General features: G+C 37.4%; 4 protein-coding genes across 5 annotated transcripts; 3 read left to right on the top strand and 1 right to left on the bottom strand.

The window, feature by feature from the left end:
* Positions 1 to 1540: 1540 nt before the first annotated feature.
* Positions 1541 to 3218, bottom strand: LOC103849143 (PITH domain-containing protein At3g04780). Its single transcript, XM_009125949.3, has 8 exons — positions 3004 to 3218; positions 2729 to 2815; positions 2427 to 2550; positions 2283 to 2331; positions 2159 to 2216; positions 2026 to 2072; positions 1872 to 1949; positions 1541 to 1760 (listed from the first exon to the last, which is right to left on the bottom strand). The coding sequence occupies exons 1-8, from the start codon at positions 3040 to 3042 to the stop codon at positions 1712 to 1714; spliced, it is 531 nt and encodes a 176-aa protein (XP_009124197.1). The 5' UTR covers positions 3043 to 3218; the 3' UTR covers positions 1541 to 1711.
* A 2130-nt stretch (positions 3219 to 5348) lies between these two features.
* On the top strand, positions 5349 to 6382 carry LOC103849145 (probable ribose-5-phosphate isomerase 3, chloroplastic). Its single transcript, XM_009125950.3, has one exon. The coding sequence runs from the start codon at positions 5430 to 5432 to the stop codon at positions 6258 to 6260; it is 831 nt and encodes a 276-aa protein (XP_009124198.1). The 5' UTR covers positions 5349 to 5429; the 3' UTR covers positions 6261 to 6382.
* Positions 6383 to 7389: 1007 nt separating this feature from the next.
* Positions 7390 to 12015, top strand: LOC103849147 (serine/threonine-protein kinase Nek2). Of its 2 annotated transcripts, none has more exons than XM_033292509.1 (15): positions 7390 to 8487; positions 8904 to 9021; positions 9111 to 9177; positions 9275 to 9340; positions 9467 to 9513; positions 9610 to 9655; positions 9738 to 9818; positions 9926 to 9968; positions 10056 to 10105; positions 10187 to 10268; positions 10360 to 10409; positions 10475 to 10548; positions 10620 to 10671; positions 10757 to 11098; positions 11244 to 11840. In XM_033292509.1, exons 2-15 carry the CDS (start codon positions 8936 to 8938, stop codon positions 11838 to 11840), a joined length of 1683 nt encoding a protein of 560 aa, XP_033148400.1. In that variant the 5' UTR covers positions 7390 to 8487; positions 8904 to 8935. The 2 variants fall into 2 exon arrangements, with proteins under 2 accessions (XP_033148400.1, XP_009124199.2); XM_009125951.3 differs by having other exon boundaries at positions 7393 to 8492; positions 8908 to 9021; positions 11244 to 12015.
* Positions 12016 to 12290: 275 nt separating this feature from the next.
* Positions 12291 to 15142, top strand: LOC103849148 (ER membrane protein complex subunit 2). The gene is made up of 9 exons (XM_009125952.3): positions 12291 to 12550; positions 12901 to 12965; positions 13253 to 13301; positions 13671 to 13765; positions 13846 to 13931; positions 14019 to 14078; positions 14204 to 14285; positions 14598 to 14711; positions 14804 to 15142. Exons 1-9 carry the CDS (start codon positions 12364 to 12366, stop codon positions 14975 to 14977), a joined length of 912 nt encoding a protein of 303 aa, XP_009124200.1. The 5' UTR covers positions 12291 to 12363; the 3' UTR covers positions 14978 to 15142.
* Positions 15143 to 15253: the final 111 nt, after the last annotated feature.

The raw sequence follows: 15253 nt of genomic DNA, 5'->3' as shown, positions 1-15253 counted from the left end.
TAGATTTTCTTAACTTTTGAAACATGTAGACACACATATATATAAACTAACGTATATTATTATTTATCCATAGTAGATCCTGTCTATTCATAAATCTCTACCCACCCTCTTGCTAATCATTCCCAGCATATATGTATAAGCTTCCATATACCTTTGTAAAAACACAAAACAAAACAAAAAAGCATTATAGCCTTGAGGGTGCATACTCTTGTGTTGATTGAAGCAATCGATAATAGCCATGACTATCAATTCACTTCCCGAAGACATCATCATAGACTGTATATCTCGTGTACCGAAACGTTACTATCCAACACTCTCTCTCGTTTCGAAATACTTTCGATCTCTTATCACATCGCACGAACTATACGCTAGACTTTTCTCTTAGACCGCACCGAGTATTGTCTCTACGTTACCATATCTAAATATGACATCAACAACGATGGTGATGTACACCGTTTGTATACTCTTCGCCAGAACTTCAACTCACCTGACAAAAAATATTCCTTGGTCCCTGTCACATCACTCCCTCGTCTACCTCCGAATGCTAGCTACGTGACCGTGGATTCGAAGATCTTTGTGATCCCTGATGATGAGAGTCTCGCATCTACCGATACGTTACTCATCGACTGTAGGTTTCACACGGCACACCACCTCCAAGCATGCCAAACGAAGTTGGTGAGATAAGTATCGAAGGATACTACAAAGTAGTGTCTGACGGGGTCGCTATGTTCTTGAACCAGATCCTTCGGACTTTGGTATGTATGTGCGAGTGGACTTACAAGAGTGATCATAAGCTCTACATGGTGACTTTAAAGACGGATATCTTAAATTTAAAGGCTTGGCATAACGATCATAAATGCTTTCTGGACGGAGTGTCCTACTTCTCTGATCCACAAGCGGTTGATGTAAGACAAATTTGTGTAGAAGATGTGAAGGGCGTCAGACTAATCACTGATGAGGATGCTAATGTGTCGTGCACTGTGATATATGGTGAGAAGGTGGTTGTGTTTTTGCAGATAGAGATTTGTCAGAAGAACGAGATCTGGTGTGTTGAGATCAAAGTGGAAAAGGATCAAAAGGGAGAGTTGTGTGGAAGAGTTGAGTGGTGTGGTTGTTTGCTTGAGGGACACTGGGCTGCCGGCCCTGACCTCAAGGACGCTCTTGTTGTTAAGGTCTGATCCATAGTTTTTAAAATCGGAGCAAAAACCGAACTGAATAAATTTTTGGTCACGGTTCAGTATAATTCGACCGGATCAAACATGATTTAATATTTTGAACTAATATATATTTTAATATAATTTAAAAATAATGTTAGTAAATTTGATACATAATTAAAATATAAGTAAATATAAAACATAAAATATAATTTAGTTTTATGTTTATATGGATGATTTTTAAATTTTTGATAGTTTTAATGATTTTTATCAATTTAATAACTCTAGCTACGTGACCAAATAACCGGTTCATGATCGAACCTGGTTTAACCATCAGGTCGATCCAGTTTTAAAAACACCGACTCTGATCATATTGAGCCCTAATGTGACTGGAAATCTTATGAAATAAGCTTGTAATCGCAAGTTCTAGTCTAATTTCAAGATTTTAAAAAACTTTAACAAGTGAAAATAAAATAAAAGAAAAGAAACCAACAACAGAATAGTAGAAATCAAAGTGATAAACGATCATATGATGATATTATAACTCTTTTGTTTGCTCAGTGATCTTCAATCTTTTTCAACCCCTTCATATCAGTAGTCTCAACCCTGCAATTGCACATTGCAGTTTTTAGCAAAAGTATAAGACATAAGAACAACTAAGACCAACATTATCTTAGGACTGTAAGACTAGTAATAAAACATTTCTGAGAGACTTACGTTGAGCCGTAAAGAGCGATCTTCTGAACCTTTGTGAGCTCAGAACCCGATTGGTTGTCTTCAATGAAGATCGTCAAGCTTGAATCAAATAGATAAAAGGTTAGGTCCGCTGAGAAAGTATAATATAACGCATAACATGGTAAAAGTCTTTTACCTACGGACATTCTGAAACTTAACATATTTAAGGACCACCGGTTTTCCCTGTAAAATTGATTTCAACAGAGAGGTCTCAACACAGATGAAATAGATGTCACCAAATAAATATTAGATTTTAAAAAATGTGTTACCTTAAGGTTTTCTTCGGTTAGTTCAGCGGTGTCACTTGGAGGAAAATCATTGACATTGCTGTATCAAAGAGGTTTGAGTTATTACAACGATAATATTAATCACTACGTAATATAGCTAAAATACCTGAAGCACATGTGTTCTTTGTTTGAGAAAAACTTCACTGTTTTAGGACCTGAGATGTTAATCAAAAAACATTAATAACAAGTAACAAGACCAAGGCAACACTTAAAAAAACACAAACAAATGTTTTCTTTTAAACAACATTACCATCCTCTTCAGGGCCTTTGATAGCAAAAGAATGCAGTTTAACAACTTGGTTAAAAGGAATATAGATTAGTAGCTGTTCATCAGCATCACTCTCTAGGTTCAAACCCGCATCTTCTCTATACCCCTACATTCACAAACAAGTAAATCAATCAAACAGGTCATGAAAAAGCAATCAAACAATTTGTAAACTATTATTTTGTACTAAGGACTAATATGTTCTAAAGAAGTAATATATTCATAATCATATGAATATCAATCCAGAAGAAAACTCAGTTTCCAAGAAAACTTTGGTATACAATAACCTGCTTGAGAGCATTGGGCAAGGAGTGACTTGAGCTTTGGTTGAGACATTCAACACCAGACCAGTCAATGAAATCTAGCAGATCAACCTGAAATATCAAAACACAACCAATCAAACTTAACAGAATCCATTGCTCAAAAAATACATCACAAGAGACTCGAAACCCTCTCAATTCTCAGAACCTTAGATATTCTTCCCAACCAAAAAAAAATTAAGATTACTTTTAAAAGAATATACAAAAGAATAAAAATCTAAAACAGATTACAATTAGTTCACCTGTCCCTTAGGAATATCGCTGGCTGATTCGGCGGACATCGTGAGTTTTTTGGTTTCGTTCTTACAAAGAAATCTGAAAAATCGAGAAAGTGGAGGAAAGTAATTAGACTTGTAGACGAATCGAAACGACGCCGTATTATAACCCTCTGACTGCTTCGGCGGGTTAGGATCTTCACCAACCAATTACGAGATTGATATTGACGATTATACCCCTACACCAACTACAAAAGTACTAGGCTTGGGCATTTCGGATATCGGTTTGGTTTGGGTATTTTGAGTTTCGGGTTAGAGGATCCATTTACTAGAAACCAGAAAATACTCGGCAAAAATCCGGTTCTCATTTGGATCCGGTTCGAATTCTGATAGTTCAGATAAAATATTGGTTATTTAGAGTAAAATATCAAATAGTTAGGATGATTCAGATAAAAAATTTTGGATATTTTGGATTACCTTGGATATTTTGGATAAAACTATTTGGATAGTTTCAAATAATTTCGGATAGTTCGGATATTTTATAATAATTTAGTTACCCTCACCTATTTTCAGATACTTTTAATAAATTTAAAATATATGTTTAGTTAATAGTTATGTTATATGTATATATAATTAATATTTTTATATATTTAGGTATTCGTTCGGTTCTCGGTTTGATTTTAATTCGGTTATTTCGGATATAGAAACTGTTCGGATATTTGAGAATACTGGTTCAGTTCAGGTTTCAGGTATTTCAAGTATTTTGGTTCGGTTCGGTTCGGTTCTTGGGTTCCGCTTATTTTGCCCGGGCCTATACAAAACTATTAGACCATCATTAACGCATGTTTTAATGACGCCTCTTAAGGCAAATAAAATAAAAAAATTAATAAAAAAAGAAGAAAAGCATAGACTCGCCTCTTCCGTAAGGCGTAGAAGGCCCGCCTCTTCGTTGCCACGCGTCAAGCATATAGACGCTCTCTCTTCGGTCTCTCTCTCTTTCTCTCGAAATCTCTCTCGACGAAAGGGATTCGGTTCTCCTTCACGAATCCCATCCTCTTGATCTCTCCAGTATCCCATGGTTCCATCTTATCTTCTTCAAATCTTCTCATCTCTCTGTTTTCCTCGTAGATCCCTCTGTTATCCCTTTCTATCCTTCACGACACGGCTGAGGATCAGGGTTTGGGGCTTTTGCGTGTGAGTGATTGGAAGATGGCTTTGATTATGAGGTTGGGGCTGGAGGTGAAGGAAGGGTTGTTGTTGTGGTGGCTTTCGAGAGGGATGACGGAGAACTTGTTTCGGTGGAAGTGATGAGGACGACACTTGTTGCAGTAGTGTGTTGACTGATAAAGATTTGTTTTTTTTTTCTCTATTGGTTGGGGCAAAGAAGGGTCAGTGATTAAGCAGAAGACAAGTGCTTGTCTCTAGTTATTGATCCAAGTTCACTCAGCTCTCTTGGACTCCTAGGTTGGTTTGTTTGTTGCATTTTGCTATTAAAAAAAGAAAGAACTTTGTGGTTTGATTGTTTTGAAGATCTAAGTATGTGATATCTTCTGCAGGGTGTTTTTTTTACAAAGGACTTCTTACAGATGAGGAATGTGATCATTTCATCAACTTGGCACTATCAATCAATCAATCATCTTCTTGATTATGCTTTTTGTTTGTTTGAGAACTTAGTGATGATGATCATGGAATGTTTTGAGACTGTGTGACTAACGTCAACTACTTTGTTTTTTTAGGCGAAAAGGAAACTTGAGAAGTCAATGGTTGCGGATAATGATTCAGGTGAGAGCGTGGCAAGTGGAGTGCACACTAGTTCTGGAATGTTTCTTTCCAAAAGACAGGTGAGAGCTTCTGTTCTGTAAAGGTTTCAAAATTTTGTTATTTCTTAATTTACATGGAGAATTCATTGAAAAGCTGAGTTTGTTATTTCTTTACAACAGAAGATGAGTTTTGCAGAGAGATAGAGCTTCTCGCCAGGCTGCATCACCGCCATCTAGTTGCTTTGAAAGGCTTTTGTGCTAAGAAGAACGAGAGGTGAACTATTATTACACTTTTGCCTCCTTTCTTTCTCCTCTGCTCATCAAACCTGAGAGTTTCCAGGTTCTTTATCTACAAATATATGGCAAATGAGAGCTTGACGGATCATCTACATTTTATGCTCATGACTCCTAAGTTTTCTTGCTATATTGTAGATTTGACTTCAGAATTTTTGACTTTTTATTTAAGAACCTTTAGTTTAGTTCTTGCATTGGAGCACTAAAATTAATTGTCTCTTAACAAAAGTTTTTAGCTTAACTTTATTATTTAAATATTCATTAAGAGATCCTAATGGGTTTCATGGTTAATGATGCTCTTAAAACTACCCCTCACCTTCCTCTTCCACTCAAATCTCAAAAACCCAACCTTTACTATTTTGTTTCTTCCTTACTCCAACCAAACACTTCTCGTCTCCAATGGCTTCCTTATCCTTCGTCTCATCATCTCACCTCACTCTACGCGCTCCTTCTCCCAACAACCTCCGCTCCTCATCTCCCCGTCCCACCTCCGTTTCATTCTCCGTCAAGGCCCAGTCCGTCGCACTCTCCCAAGACGACCTAAAGAAACTCGCCGCCGAAAAAGCCGTCGAATCCATCAAACCGGGGATGGTCCTCGGCCTCGGAACCGGCTCCACCGCCGCCTTCGCCGTCGACCAAATCGGAAAACTCCTCTCCTCCGGCCAACTCCACGACATCGTCGGCATCCCGACGTCAAAACGCACCGAGGACCAAGCCCGATCCCTCGGGATCCCCCTCGTGGCCCTCGACACGCACCCCAGAATCGACCTGGCCATCGACGGCGCCGACGAGGTGGATCCCAACCTGGACCTGGTCAAGGGGCGCGGCGGCGCGCTCCTGAGGGAGAAGATGGTGGAGGCCGTGGCCGAGAGATTTATCGTCGTTGCGGATGATACGAAGCTCGTGAAGGGGCTGGGAGGGAGCGGTTTAGCGATGCCAGTGGAGGTTGTTCAGTTCTGTTGGAAGTTTAATTTGGTGAGGCTGAGGGATTTGTTTAAGGAGTTTGGGTGCGAGGCGAAGCTGAGGGTTGGTGAGGGTGGGGAGGCGTATGTGACGGATAATAGTAATTTTATTATTGATTTGTATTTTAAGGAGCCGTTGAAGGATGGGTTCGCCGCGGGGAGGGAGATTGGGAAGTTTGAGGGGGTTGTGGAGCATGGTTTGTTTCTTGGGATGGCTACTTCGGTGATCATCGCTGGGAAGAATGGTGTTGAAGTTATGAACAAGTGAGGATGAGAATTTTTCTCCTTTGTATAATTTGAAATAAAATCTTTAATTACGGTTCAACATTATTCGAAATTTCAGCATTTGAGAAGGGGATTAGCAACAAAAATGAATTGATTTTCGTGTCCGTGATTGCAAATTTGTATACAGAGAACTTTAATTCCAGTAACAGTGAGTGAGCTACTGAGAAAGTAGTCTAAATTATTCAAGCCCAATCTCATGAGTGATGGGCTTTAATCAACCTTTTTCAAGCCCAGTGATATATTAAGGCATGCTATATAACATATTTAGGCCTGCTCTGTTTTTAGTAGTTTTTTGATGGACTCTCAAATTCAAAGCACGATCAATTAACTTATTAAAATATTTATCAAATTTCATATATTATTGATTTAGATTTTTACTACTATGAAGTGTTTTTTGCACCAAAAAATTGATATTATTAAGTGTTATTGAATATAAATGATTTTTTTGTCAACCAATAAAAAGATTTTACACATGGCTTTTGATTGGTAATAGATTTAAAATGATCGATTTATTGATGATTTAGGTTAGAAATACATCATGTAATCCCAAAAGATGAAACTGGCTTCTCCAATTCAATATAAAAAATCTAAATACAACTTTGATTTTTTTCATGAATTTGCATTTTGATTTTTTGAAACTATTTATTATACAGTACAACCACGGGGAAAAGGACAAGAAGAGGATATAGCTACAGTCTGACTGGATCGAACAATGAACCTCCTTGCAATTTGATAGAACAACTCTAGAGAATAAAACAAAATACAAGAGTTACATCCATGTAACCTGGTAACCTTTAAAAAATAAAAAATAGATCTCCCGTTGAAGATCTATCTAGTTTAATTTCTGTTGCTTTTGTGTTTTATTGTAATGATCAAAGAAGATGGCTAATTCCCTCTTGTAACCCAGAAATTTAGTTAATGAAGTTTAATGTTTAACAAAAAAAAAAAGATCTCCCGTTGACATGATTATTAAAATTCGGTACACTCACGGCTCACGCGGTTTTGCCTTTGCCCTCAGCTACTAAAGGTCTAATAAATAGTTTCATGGAGAAGGAAAGGAAGATATAAGTGGGTGTGAAGTAAGACGAAATAAGCTTTGCAAGAACTTATAAAATGAATAAAGACAAATAAAGATGTTTGCATAATGAATCATTTTTTCTCAGACAGTAAGCTTGAGGGACAAAAATATTTGTGTTGGTTGAGTGCCACTATGTTAATGACTTAATGTACAGACCCATTTTCATATCTAATTACAAACATATATGCATGTTTAATGAAAAATATGTATTAGCGTTTTGTTTCTACTGTAATGTTCAGGGTCATCTGGTTGTAAAATACTGAAATTGTAATGGAAAACTTAAGTAAATATTTTCTATAAAATGAAGATGCGCTGAACAAAATAAAATAATACTAATATAACAATGGAATATTCAAAATTTTATCTACTAGTATTGGGTTGTTATTAGAGTGTGTATTTATAAAGAGTTAATATATATTTTGAATTTTGATTTTACAATGATTCTAGTGTTATTTAGTTGAGACTTTTCAAAACAATGTTATTTTTTGTCAACACAATAATGTTTTCTATAACAATGACATATGAACAAATATAACGTGGCAGCAATTAAATGACAGAAACCATAAGACAAGAAATACTTACTCAAAAGCTATGTCTCTATAAAAAAAAAATGAAGCTATGTCTATGTAGATATAGCAAAACAAAATTCACTACCTTTTAAAATACATTATTTGCCATGGCTTTTTTATAACTCGGCCTAATCAATTATTAATCAAATAATATTAATAAATCGTTATGCACGAACTACAAAGAATAATATATATTATCTCAAGCTTATAAAATAAAGTAAGGTCACATCATATGGATAAAAGGGTGAGACATAATATTATACTGTAAATATTAAATTAATATTAAAGTATATTGCTGTCTGAAATTTTATATATAAGGAAATTACAAAGTCTTGTTAACTTCCATCGAGCAAAATCTGTCGTTTTCCTCTCAAGAGAGCAGGTCTCATGGCGAACCAGTTTCTTCACCTTGTATAATGCCTCCTCTTATTCACTAGCGTTGCTCCTTCTCCGGAAACGGTGCCGTTTTGTAGCTTCCTCCACGTAATGCAGGAACTTCTATCTTACAACTCCTTCGTTTTCTTATTCAAAATCCCCGATTGAATCTCACAACGACGTCGTTTCAAAGGTTTGTTCTCTCTCTCTCTCTCTCACCGAAATAACCGTTTTTAATTTCTTTTTAGCAACAATGCTGTGTTCTTCGTTGTGTTATAGACTGTCAAAAAAAGCTGTGAATGCGAGGATAGTGATCTGTAATTCCAGTTTATCTCAGAAAAGTTTTATCTTTTCACAATAAAACGTTAGAAACTCTTAATTACTGCATGTTACACGACGAAAAGATTCGATTTTTACTTTATTGTTTGGTGGGTTCGGCACGGCAAAACTTTTAGAACAATTGAAGAAAGAAAGTTTCACTCTTTCCGTTTTTGTTTAGTGCTTATGCTCATTCTATTTGAGGTACGGTTCGTGTTGCTTAACGCGAAACATGATTTAAAGATAAACTGATTGTTTCAATGTGTCTTTTTATCTTCATTTGGCGTCAGATATTCTATAATCTCAGAGTTTAAGACAATGGAGCATTACGAGGTACTTGAGCAAATTGGAAAAGGGTCTTTTGGGTCTGCTCATCTTGTGAGACATAGGCATGAGAAGAAACTGTAAGTACTTCACCTAAAACATGATTGCGTGATGTTGTCTGAAATTTGAATTTATATGTATAATGTTCTGTTTCTTTTGCTGTCTGAAGGTATGTTCTGAAGAAAATCAGGCTTGCTCGGCAGAGTGGTAGGACAAGAAGATCTGCTCATCAAGAGGTTGTTTTATATATCTTCTCTGTTCTGAAACATTCACATATATGATTATATCTATGCTTTCTGTAAACTAACAGTCTCTCCTGTTATCTTCTTGTAGATGGAGTTGATTAGAAAGATAAACAACCCATTCATTGTGGAATATAAAGACTCTTGGGTTGAAAAGGTATATCATCTTTACATTATCTTTTCGTTTCTTACAAACTTTGAAAAATGTAACCATCAGCTCTGTGTTCAAAAAAAAAAAAAGAAGTAACAATCAGCTCTATGGCCTATGGATGTGTGCTTGTAGGGGTGCTATGTGTGCATTATCATAGGCTATTGCAAAGGAGGAGACATGTAAGCTTATTCCTTCTCAGTAGATTTCTTCTTTGCTTAACTACTGACTAGAGAAGAGCATCTTTGACACAGATACTGACTTTTTCTGCCTTACAGGGCGGAAGCGATAAAGAAAATGAATGGCGTGCACTTCTCTGAAGAGGTTTGTGCTAAGACAAAGTGTGAATGAATGATTCTGGTCATTGACACAGTTTCTGAATCTCTTCTTTTTTGTTTGTTATCAGAAACTCTGCAAATGGCTTGTTCAGATCTTGTTGGCTCTTGAGTACTTGCATGCTAATCACATTCTCCATCGTGATGTCAAGGTAAGTTATGTAGAACATGCTAATCATGTTCTGTCCCAGGACCAGACACAATTTGTAGAAAATAATCTCTAGAACGATACAGAACTAAATGATTTTTATTCTTCCAGTGTTCAAACATCTTCTTGACAAAGGATCAAGATATACGTCTAGGTAAAGATGCTTATCAAATTTGTTACATTATAATCATTTTCCTAACCAACCATAGTGTGTGACAAATCGGCTAATTGATATTGGCAGGCGATTTTGGACTTGCTAAGGTCTTAACATCAGAGGACCTCGCATCTTCAGTAAGTAATAGTTTCCTTAATTTTTTTCCACATATTGATTTGTTTACTTAGGTTTGATCGTTAATCTTCTTCTAAAACCAGGTGGTTGGAACGCCAAGCTATATGTGCCCTGAGCTACTAGCTGATATACCCTATGGATCCAAGTCTGATATTTGGTCGCTTGGCAAGTTTATAATCCCATGACTAAGATTCCTAACCCTTAGCTCTAGGTAAGAAAAGAATATTCATCTGAATGTGTGTCTTTCTTTCTTCAGGTTGTTGTATGTATGAGATGACAGCTATGAAGCCTGCATTCAAAGCTTTTGTAAGCTCTCAAACCTACATTATATGTTATGTTGTAAGAAGTTTCTGACTGTGAAATTGTTGCAGGACATGCAAGGACTAATAAACAGGATTAACAGATCAATCGTTCCTCCACTTCCAGCTCAATACTCTGCTGCCTTGTAAGTCTGTGGGATCTTAGTTTTATCTCAATGTGATATCTATTACTGATCTAGGCAACTGCTTTATTCAGCCGGTGTCTGGTTAAAAGCATGCTTCGGAAAAATCCAGAAGCCAGACCAAGCGTACGTAACGTTTTATCATTGTCCTTTTTGTGAAAAGTGAACAAACTTGATTTAGTAAACAGAATCTCTCTTTCTCCTGTTATAGGCTGCTGAGCTTCTCAGACAACCGTTGCTTCAGCCCTATATCCACAAGATTCATGATCCAGGAAACAATGTGTTGCCAGAATCTGAATCCACCAGGAGGAACAGCTTTCCTGAGCAGCAGAGAAGCTGTCATCCACGCAAAAGCCGTAGCTTTGGTCCAAGCAGGTTCAGATGTAAAGAGGAAGAAGATTCTGTTTCTTCTTCCATTAAAAAACCTGTGCAAGCATTGTGTACAGATGAAGAAAGTGGAGATGGAACGGTTGCTCGTAGAACCTCAGAGGCTTCTAAAAGGTCCAAGTATGTTCAAGTTCGATCAAGACAGCCTAGGAGTGACCTTGGTCAAGTAAGTGATCTATCACTCAATACTCTACTTACTGGTTTTACTGATTGTGTTAGATTCCGGTTTATTACGAGTTTTCAACTTAAAACCAATTGGTGATAAAGTGGATTGGCACTAACAGAAGGCTTGTTTATACAATGTTGCACAGCTTCCTGTTTCATCACATCACACAAACCGAAGATCAGCAGCAGCGTTGATTCGCAGAGCCTCCATGCCTAGCACAAGACAACCTGTAAAAGCAATCAAAGACTCCTCTCTCCACCAGATAAACTCTCCCAACGTGTCAATGAACGCACCAAGAATCGATAAGATTGAGTTTCCATTACCATCATACGAGGAAGAGCCATTTGTTCCAAAGAAAGCATCGTCCCGAGGCTCATACAGCCCACCACTAGACTGCTCAGTCACAAAAGACAAATTCACCCTTGAACCAGGCCAAAACATAGAAGAAGATGCATACCAAGAAAGCAGGAGTGAATCATCTGATCAGAATGCAACCGTAGGAGCATCAAGCAGGGCTTCGTCCGGTATAAGAAGACAAAGATTTGATCCTAGCTCTTATCAGCAACGGGCCGAGGCACTTGAGGGTTTGCTTGAGTTCAGTGCGAGGCTGCTTCAAGATGAGAGGTACGATGAGCTGAATGTCTTGCTGAGACCTTTTGGTCCAGGCAAAGTTTCACCTAGAGAGACAGCGATTTGGTTGTCCAAGAGCTTCAAGGAAACAACTACTAAGCTTGAAGATTAACTCAATTCATTTTAAATTCTAACTTGTTGTGACTGTGAAAAAGAATCTTCCACTTTTGATAGTTAACTATTTAGGCTGTGTTATGTAATGAGTAGCTAACGTCTCCGTGTCTCTAATACTTTAAAATTCAAGAAATTGAAACTATCATTGACGATTTGATGCTTAATTCAAGAAATTACAACCAGTTGTATCAGGTGGTTTCTACGCAGTGTGTTAATCAATAATCACTACTTGAGTGAAGGATATGAAGAGAAAAATGGATTAGCGTTTAGTTCTTTGCATTCTAGCTAGTGATGAGTATGTTATTAGATTAAAGCCAGTTATTAAACCGAACTCGATTGACTTAAGCCGGTTATTAAACCGAACCGGATCAAGTAAAGGCGACTTTCGCGATGTTCGTATCTCTCAGATCCGATGATGTTAACCAGATCGGTACGAAAATAAACCGAACCGGGATCAATTAAAGGCGAACAATTTTTGAAGGCACAAACAAACAACAGAGCAAATCTAGAGAGAGAGAGAGATGGTGACGAAGACGGAGGAGAGAGAGCTAAAGCAACTCGAGAATCAAGTCGAGAATGGAGGCGGAGGCGTTTGGGAGTATCTTTCCCTCGTTCGTAAGCTCAAGGTTCGCCGATCGGAGATCGTGCTCAAGCACGGTCTCTCGATCTTAAACGATTCGGGAAAGCGATCCGCTCTTGGTCCAGATGGTATGTTAAATCTCATTGAGGTGACTGAGTGGTGTTTGTTGATTTGCTTCTCAAATCTAATATTGATGTAATTATCTGGTATTGTTGTTATATTGGTTTGCTATCACTACTTGAACACTTGTTGTAAGGAAGGACTTTTGTTTCAATGGAATCTATTTTGTTATGTCTGTGGAGTTTATTTTGTTTTGTAAATGTCATTTCTTTCCCAATCTGTTTGGATTTGTTTTTTTTTTGTTGTCTTAGTTTAATTAGAGGTTAACTTTACACTAGTTGTGGATATGCAGTGAAAAGATGTGCTGTTTGTTTTGTAAACTTAGAGAGCTAAATTTTCTTCCCTTTTTTCTGTGTAGAATGGATACTATATGAGCAGGTAGCAATTGCAGCTATGGACTGTCAATCTCTTGCTGTTGCACAGGTCAGTTGCCTTCCACTGCTACATTGAGAATGATCCTATTTTAAGGTCACGCCTTTTTGTGTATCTATGCTATTTTCTGAGGCTTAACCCTCTTTTCTTGCATTATATATCATGTAACAATCATGGATGCATTCTTAAGATAAAAGGATTGATTAAGAGTATAATTCGAATTGGGTATCGCCTTTGCCTTCCAAATCATTCTTCTCAATTCCGCACTTAGTCAAGCCTGCTTGCTGTAGATATTTGGATATTTCACAAAAAGGAGGCACTTGTTTTTTTTTTTGTAGAATTGCATCAAGGTTCTGCAGAAGAAATTTCCAGAAAGCAAACGTGTTGGTAAGTCCATATCAACTCTTGTTGGACTTCATAATTTGCTTACATCCCCCTCTCTAGGCTAGCTACTAGGATACACCATTAACCATCCAGGAATCCATAACTAGGTCTTGAACCTTTTTCTGGCATTTCCTTCCCAAAAGTAAGAAGAATTTAGTATACCACCAGCTAAGCCAAGCTGAATTCATATAGTCTGTAAGCTTTGTTTATTCACCAGTTCTTACTCAGTTTTTTGGTGTTGTCTATTTTGTCATTTTGGAGTCTTGCATATCTGTGCGCTGATGTTTTCTGTGAAAGTTGGGCTCTGTAGGCGTCTAGTTTCTTAGTTTACCTTGATCCCATTCTGAGATGCATCTTGGTAATATATTTCAGGAAAGCTGGAGGCGTTGCTTATAGAAGCAAAGGGAATGTGGGAAGAGGCTGAAAAAGCCTATTCAATTCTTTTGGAGGATAATCCACTCGATCAAGTAAGTTGTCACATCTTTGCTTCATGAAACTACCACCCCAATAATTGCGTCCTGATGTTGAAAGTAAACTCGGTGTCTAGGTGATACACAAAAGAAAGGTGGCTATGGCCAAGGCACAGGGCAAACCTTCCCTAGCCATTGAACATCTTAACAAATATCTTGAAGTGTGAGTACTTACTAACCCCAAGCTGGATTAATACAAGTATATCGGTGAAATTGATCACCTTCATTTGCTCTTCTGTGTCTAATGTAGATTTATGGCTGATCATGATGCCTGGAGAGAACTTGCGGAAATTTATGTTTCCTTGCAAATGTGCGCCTCTCTATCCTCAGTCCTCTGGACTCTCTTTGACAAAACAATTCACTAAGCAACATTTAACAATTATTTTTTTCATTTTTTTTGGCAACCATATCTAATTTATAATAATCCTGTAACAGGTATAAACAAGCAGCTTTCTGCTACGAGGAGCTCATTTTATCTCAGCCTACTCTTCCGTTGTACCACTTAGCGTATGCAGATGTAAGTCTATGTAACGTTTCCATTGCTTCATTTACGGACGTCACCAAGAAGTCTGTTTAAGACACTGTATTGAGCAAACATCTTAGATTGAGTGGCCATCGTATGTGTAAGTCATGAAGTAGCTTTATAAGAAAGAACAACCGTATGGAGCTTTGAGCATTGGTTCACACAGCTAATATCAGTGCAAAACTCGGATCCAATTTTTTTTTGAAAGTTCTTTTTGTTCGAACTATAGTTACCGCTTTGGTCATGTATGATTCTTCTGGTATTGTGTTGTTAATGCTATTTTTTTTTTGTAATCCTCAAAATCAGGTTCTCTATACGATTGGTGGACTTGAAAACCTCATCGCAGCAAGAAAGTACTATGCAGCAACCATAGACTTAACAGGCGGTAAATGCACAAGAGCCCTCCTCGGAATATGCTTGGTAAGATCTCCTTTCATCCTCTCACACCGGTTTAATCCACCTCGGTATCCAAGTTGACACCAAACTGAAGTGATTTATCTATGTGAAACCAGTGCGGATCAGCGATCTCACAGCTCTCAAGAGGCAGGAACAAAGAGGACAAGGACATGGCTGCACAAGAGCTTGAGTCTCTGGCTGCAACTGCTTTGGAGAAAGAGTACAAGCAAAAATCTCCGGCCAAACTCAACCTCCTCTCGTCTGCTTTAAGAAGCTTGAAACTTTCTTAAGTTCATTAGAGACCACAAAAGGAATGAAAAACGCTTGCTCACATTTATTTGTTTGGCTTTTTGTTGTCATTGTTATTATAATTTTTTTTTCATCTTTGCTCTTGGTTTATTATATACATTGACTCCCAGCTACACGCTTTTACTAGAGGTGTTTAATCGAGCTAATTAAATTCTAACAAAAAGAACCAGAAGAACCACATTTAATCTATGTAGTCTCACATTTTTTTTTGAACTAATTTTACAGTCTCACATTTGTTGGTTTAAACTTGTTGTTGT

The sequence above is a fragment of the Brassica rapa genome, chromosome A05, assembly GCF_000309985.2.
Source record: "Brassica rapa cultivar Chiifu-401-42 chromosome A05, CAAS_Brap_v3.01, whole genome shotgun sequence".
NCBI classification, from domain to species: domain Eukaryota; kingdom Viridiplantae; phylum Streptophyta; class Magnoliopsida; order Brassicales; family Brassicaceae; genus Brassica; species Brassica rapa.
Note: the sequence above shows the minus strand (reverse complement) of the source record. Positions and strands in the feature narration are given on the sequence as shown.

What these genes read in the sequence shown, in the direction of transcription:
- LOC103849143 (XM_009125949.3), bottom strand. Translation starts at nt 3,042, where the DNA reads ATGTCCGCCGAATCAGCCAGCGATATTCCTAAGGGACAG. An exon ending in TGCCCAATGCTCTCAAGCAG is followed by an intron (nt 2,551 to 2,728) that starts GTTATTGTATAC and finishes TTGTGAATGTAG; the next exon opens with GGGTATAGAGAAGATGCGGG. An exon ending in TAACCGAAGAAAACCTTAAG is followed by an intron (nt 2,073 to 2,158) that starts GTAACACATTTT and finishes TCAATTTTACAG; the next exon opens with GGAAAACCGGTGGTCCTTAA.
- LOC103849145 (XM_009125950.3), top strand. Translation starts at nt 5,430, where the DNA reads ATGGCTTCCTTATCCTTCGTCTCATCATCTCACCTCACTCTACGCGCT.
- LOC103849147 (XM_009125951.3), top strand. Translation starts at nt 8,936, where the DNA reads ATGGAGCATTACGAGGTACTTGAGCAAATTGGAAAAGGGTCTTTTGGG. An exon ending in GCGTGCACTTCTCTGAAGAG is followed by an intron (nt 9,656 to 9,737) that starts GTTTGTGCTAAG and finishes GTTTGTTATCAG; the next exon opens with AAACTCTGCAAATGGCTTGT. An exon ending in GTCTGATATTTGGTCGCTTG is followed by an intron (nt 10,269 to 10,359) that starts GCAAGTTTATAA and finishes TTCTTTCTTCAG; the next exon opens with GTTGTTGTATGTATGAGATG.
- LOC103849148 (XM_009125952.3), top strand. Translation starts at nt 12,364, where the DNA reads ATGGTGACGAAGACGGAGGAGAGAGAGCTAAAGCAACTCGAGAATCAA. An exon ending in AATCTCTTGCTGTTGCACAG is followed by an intron (nt 12,966 to 13,252) that starts GTCAGTTGCCTT and finishes TTTTTTTTGTAG; the next exon opens with AATTGCATCAAGGTTCTGCA. An exon ending in ACCACTTAGCGTATGCAGAT is followed by an intron (nt 14,286 to 14,597) that starts GTAAGTCTATGT and finishes CCTCAAAATCAG; the next exon opens with GTTCTCTATACGATTGGTGG.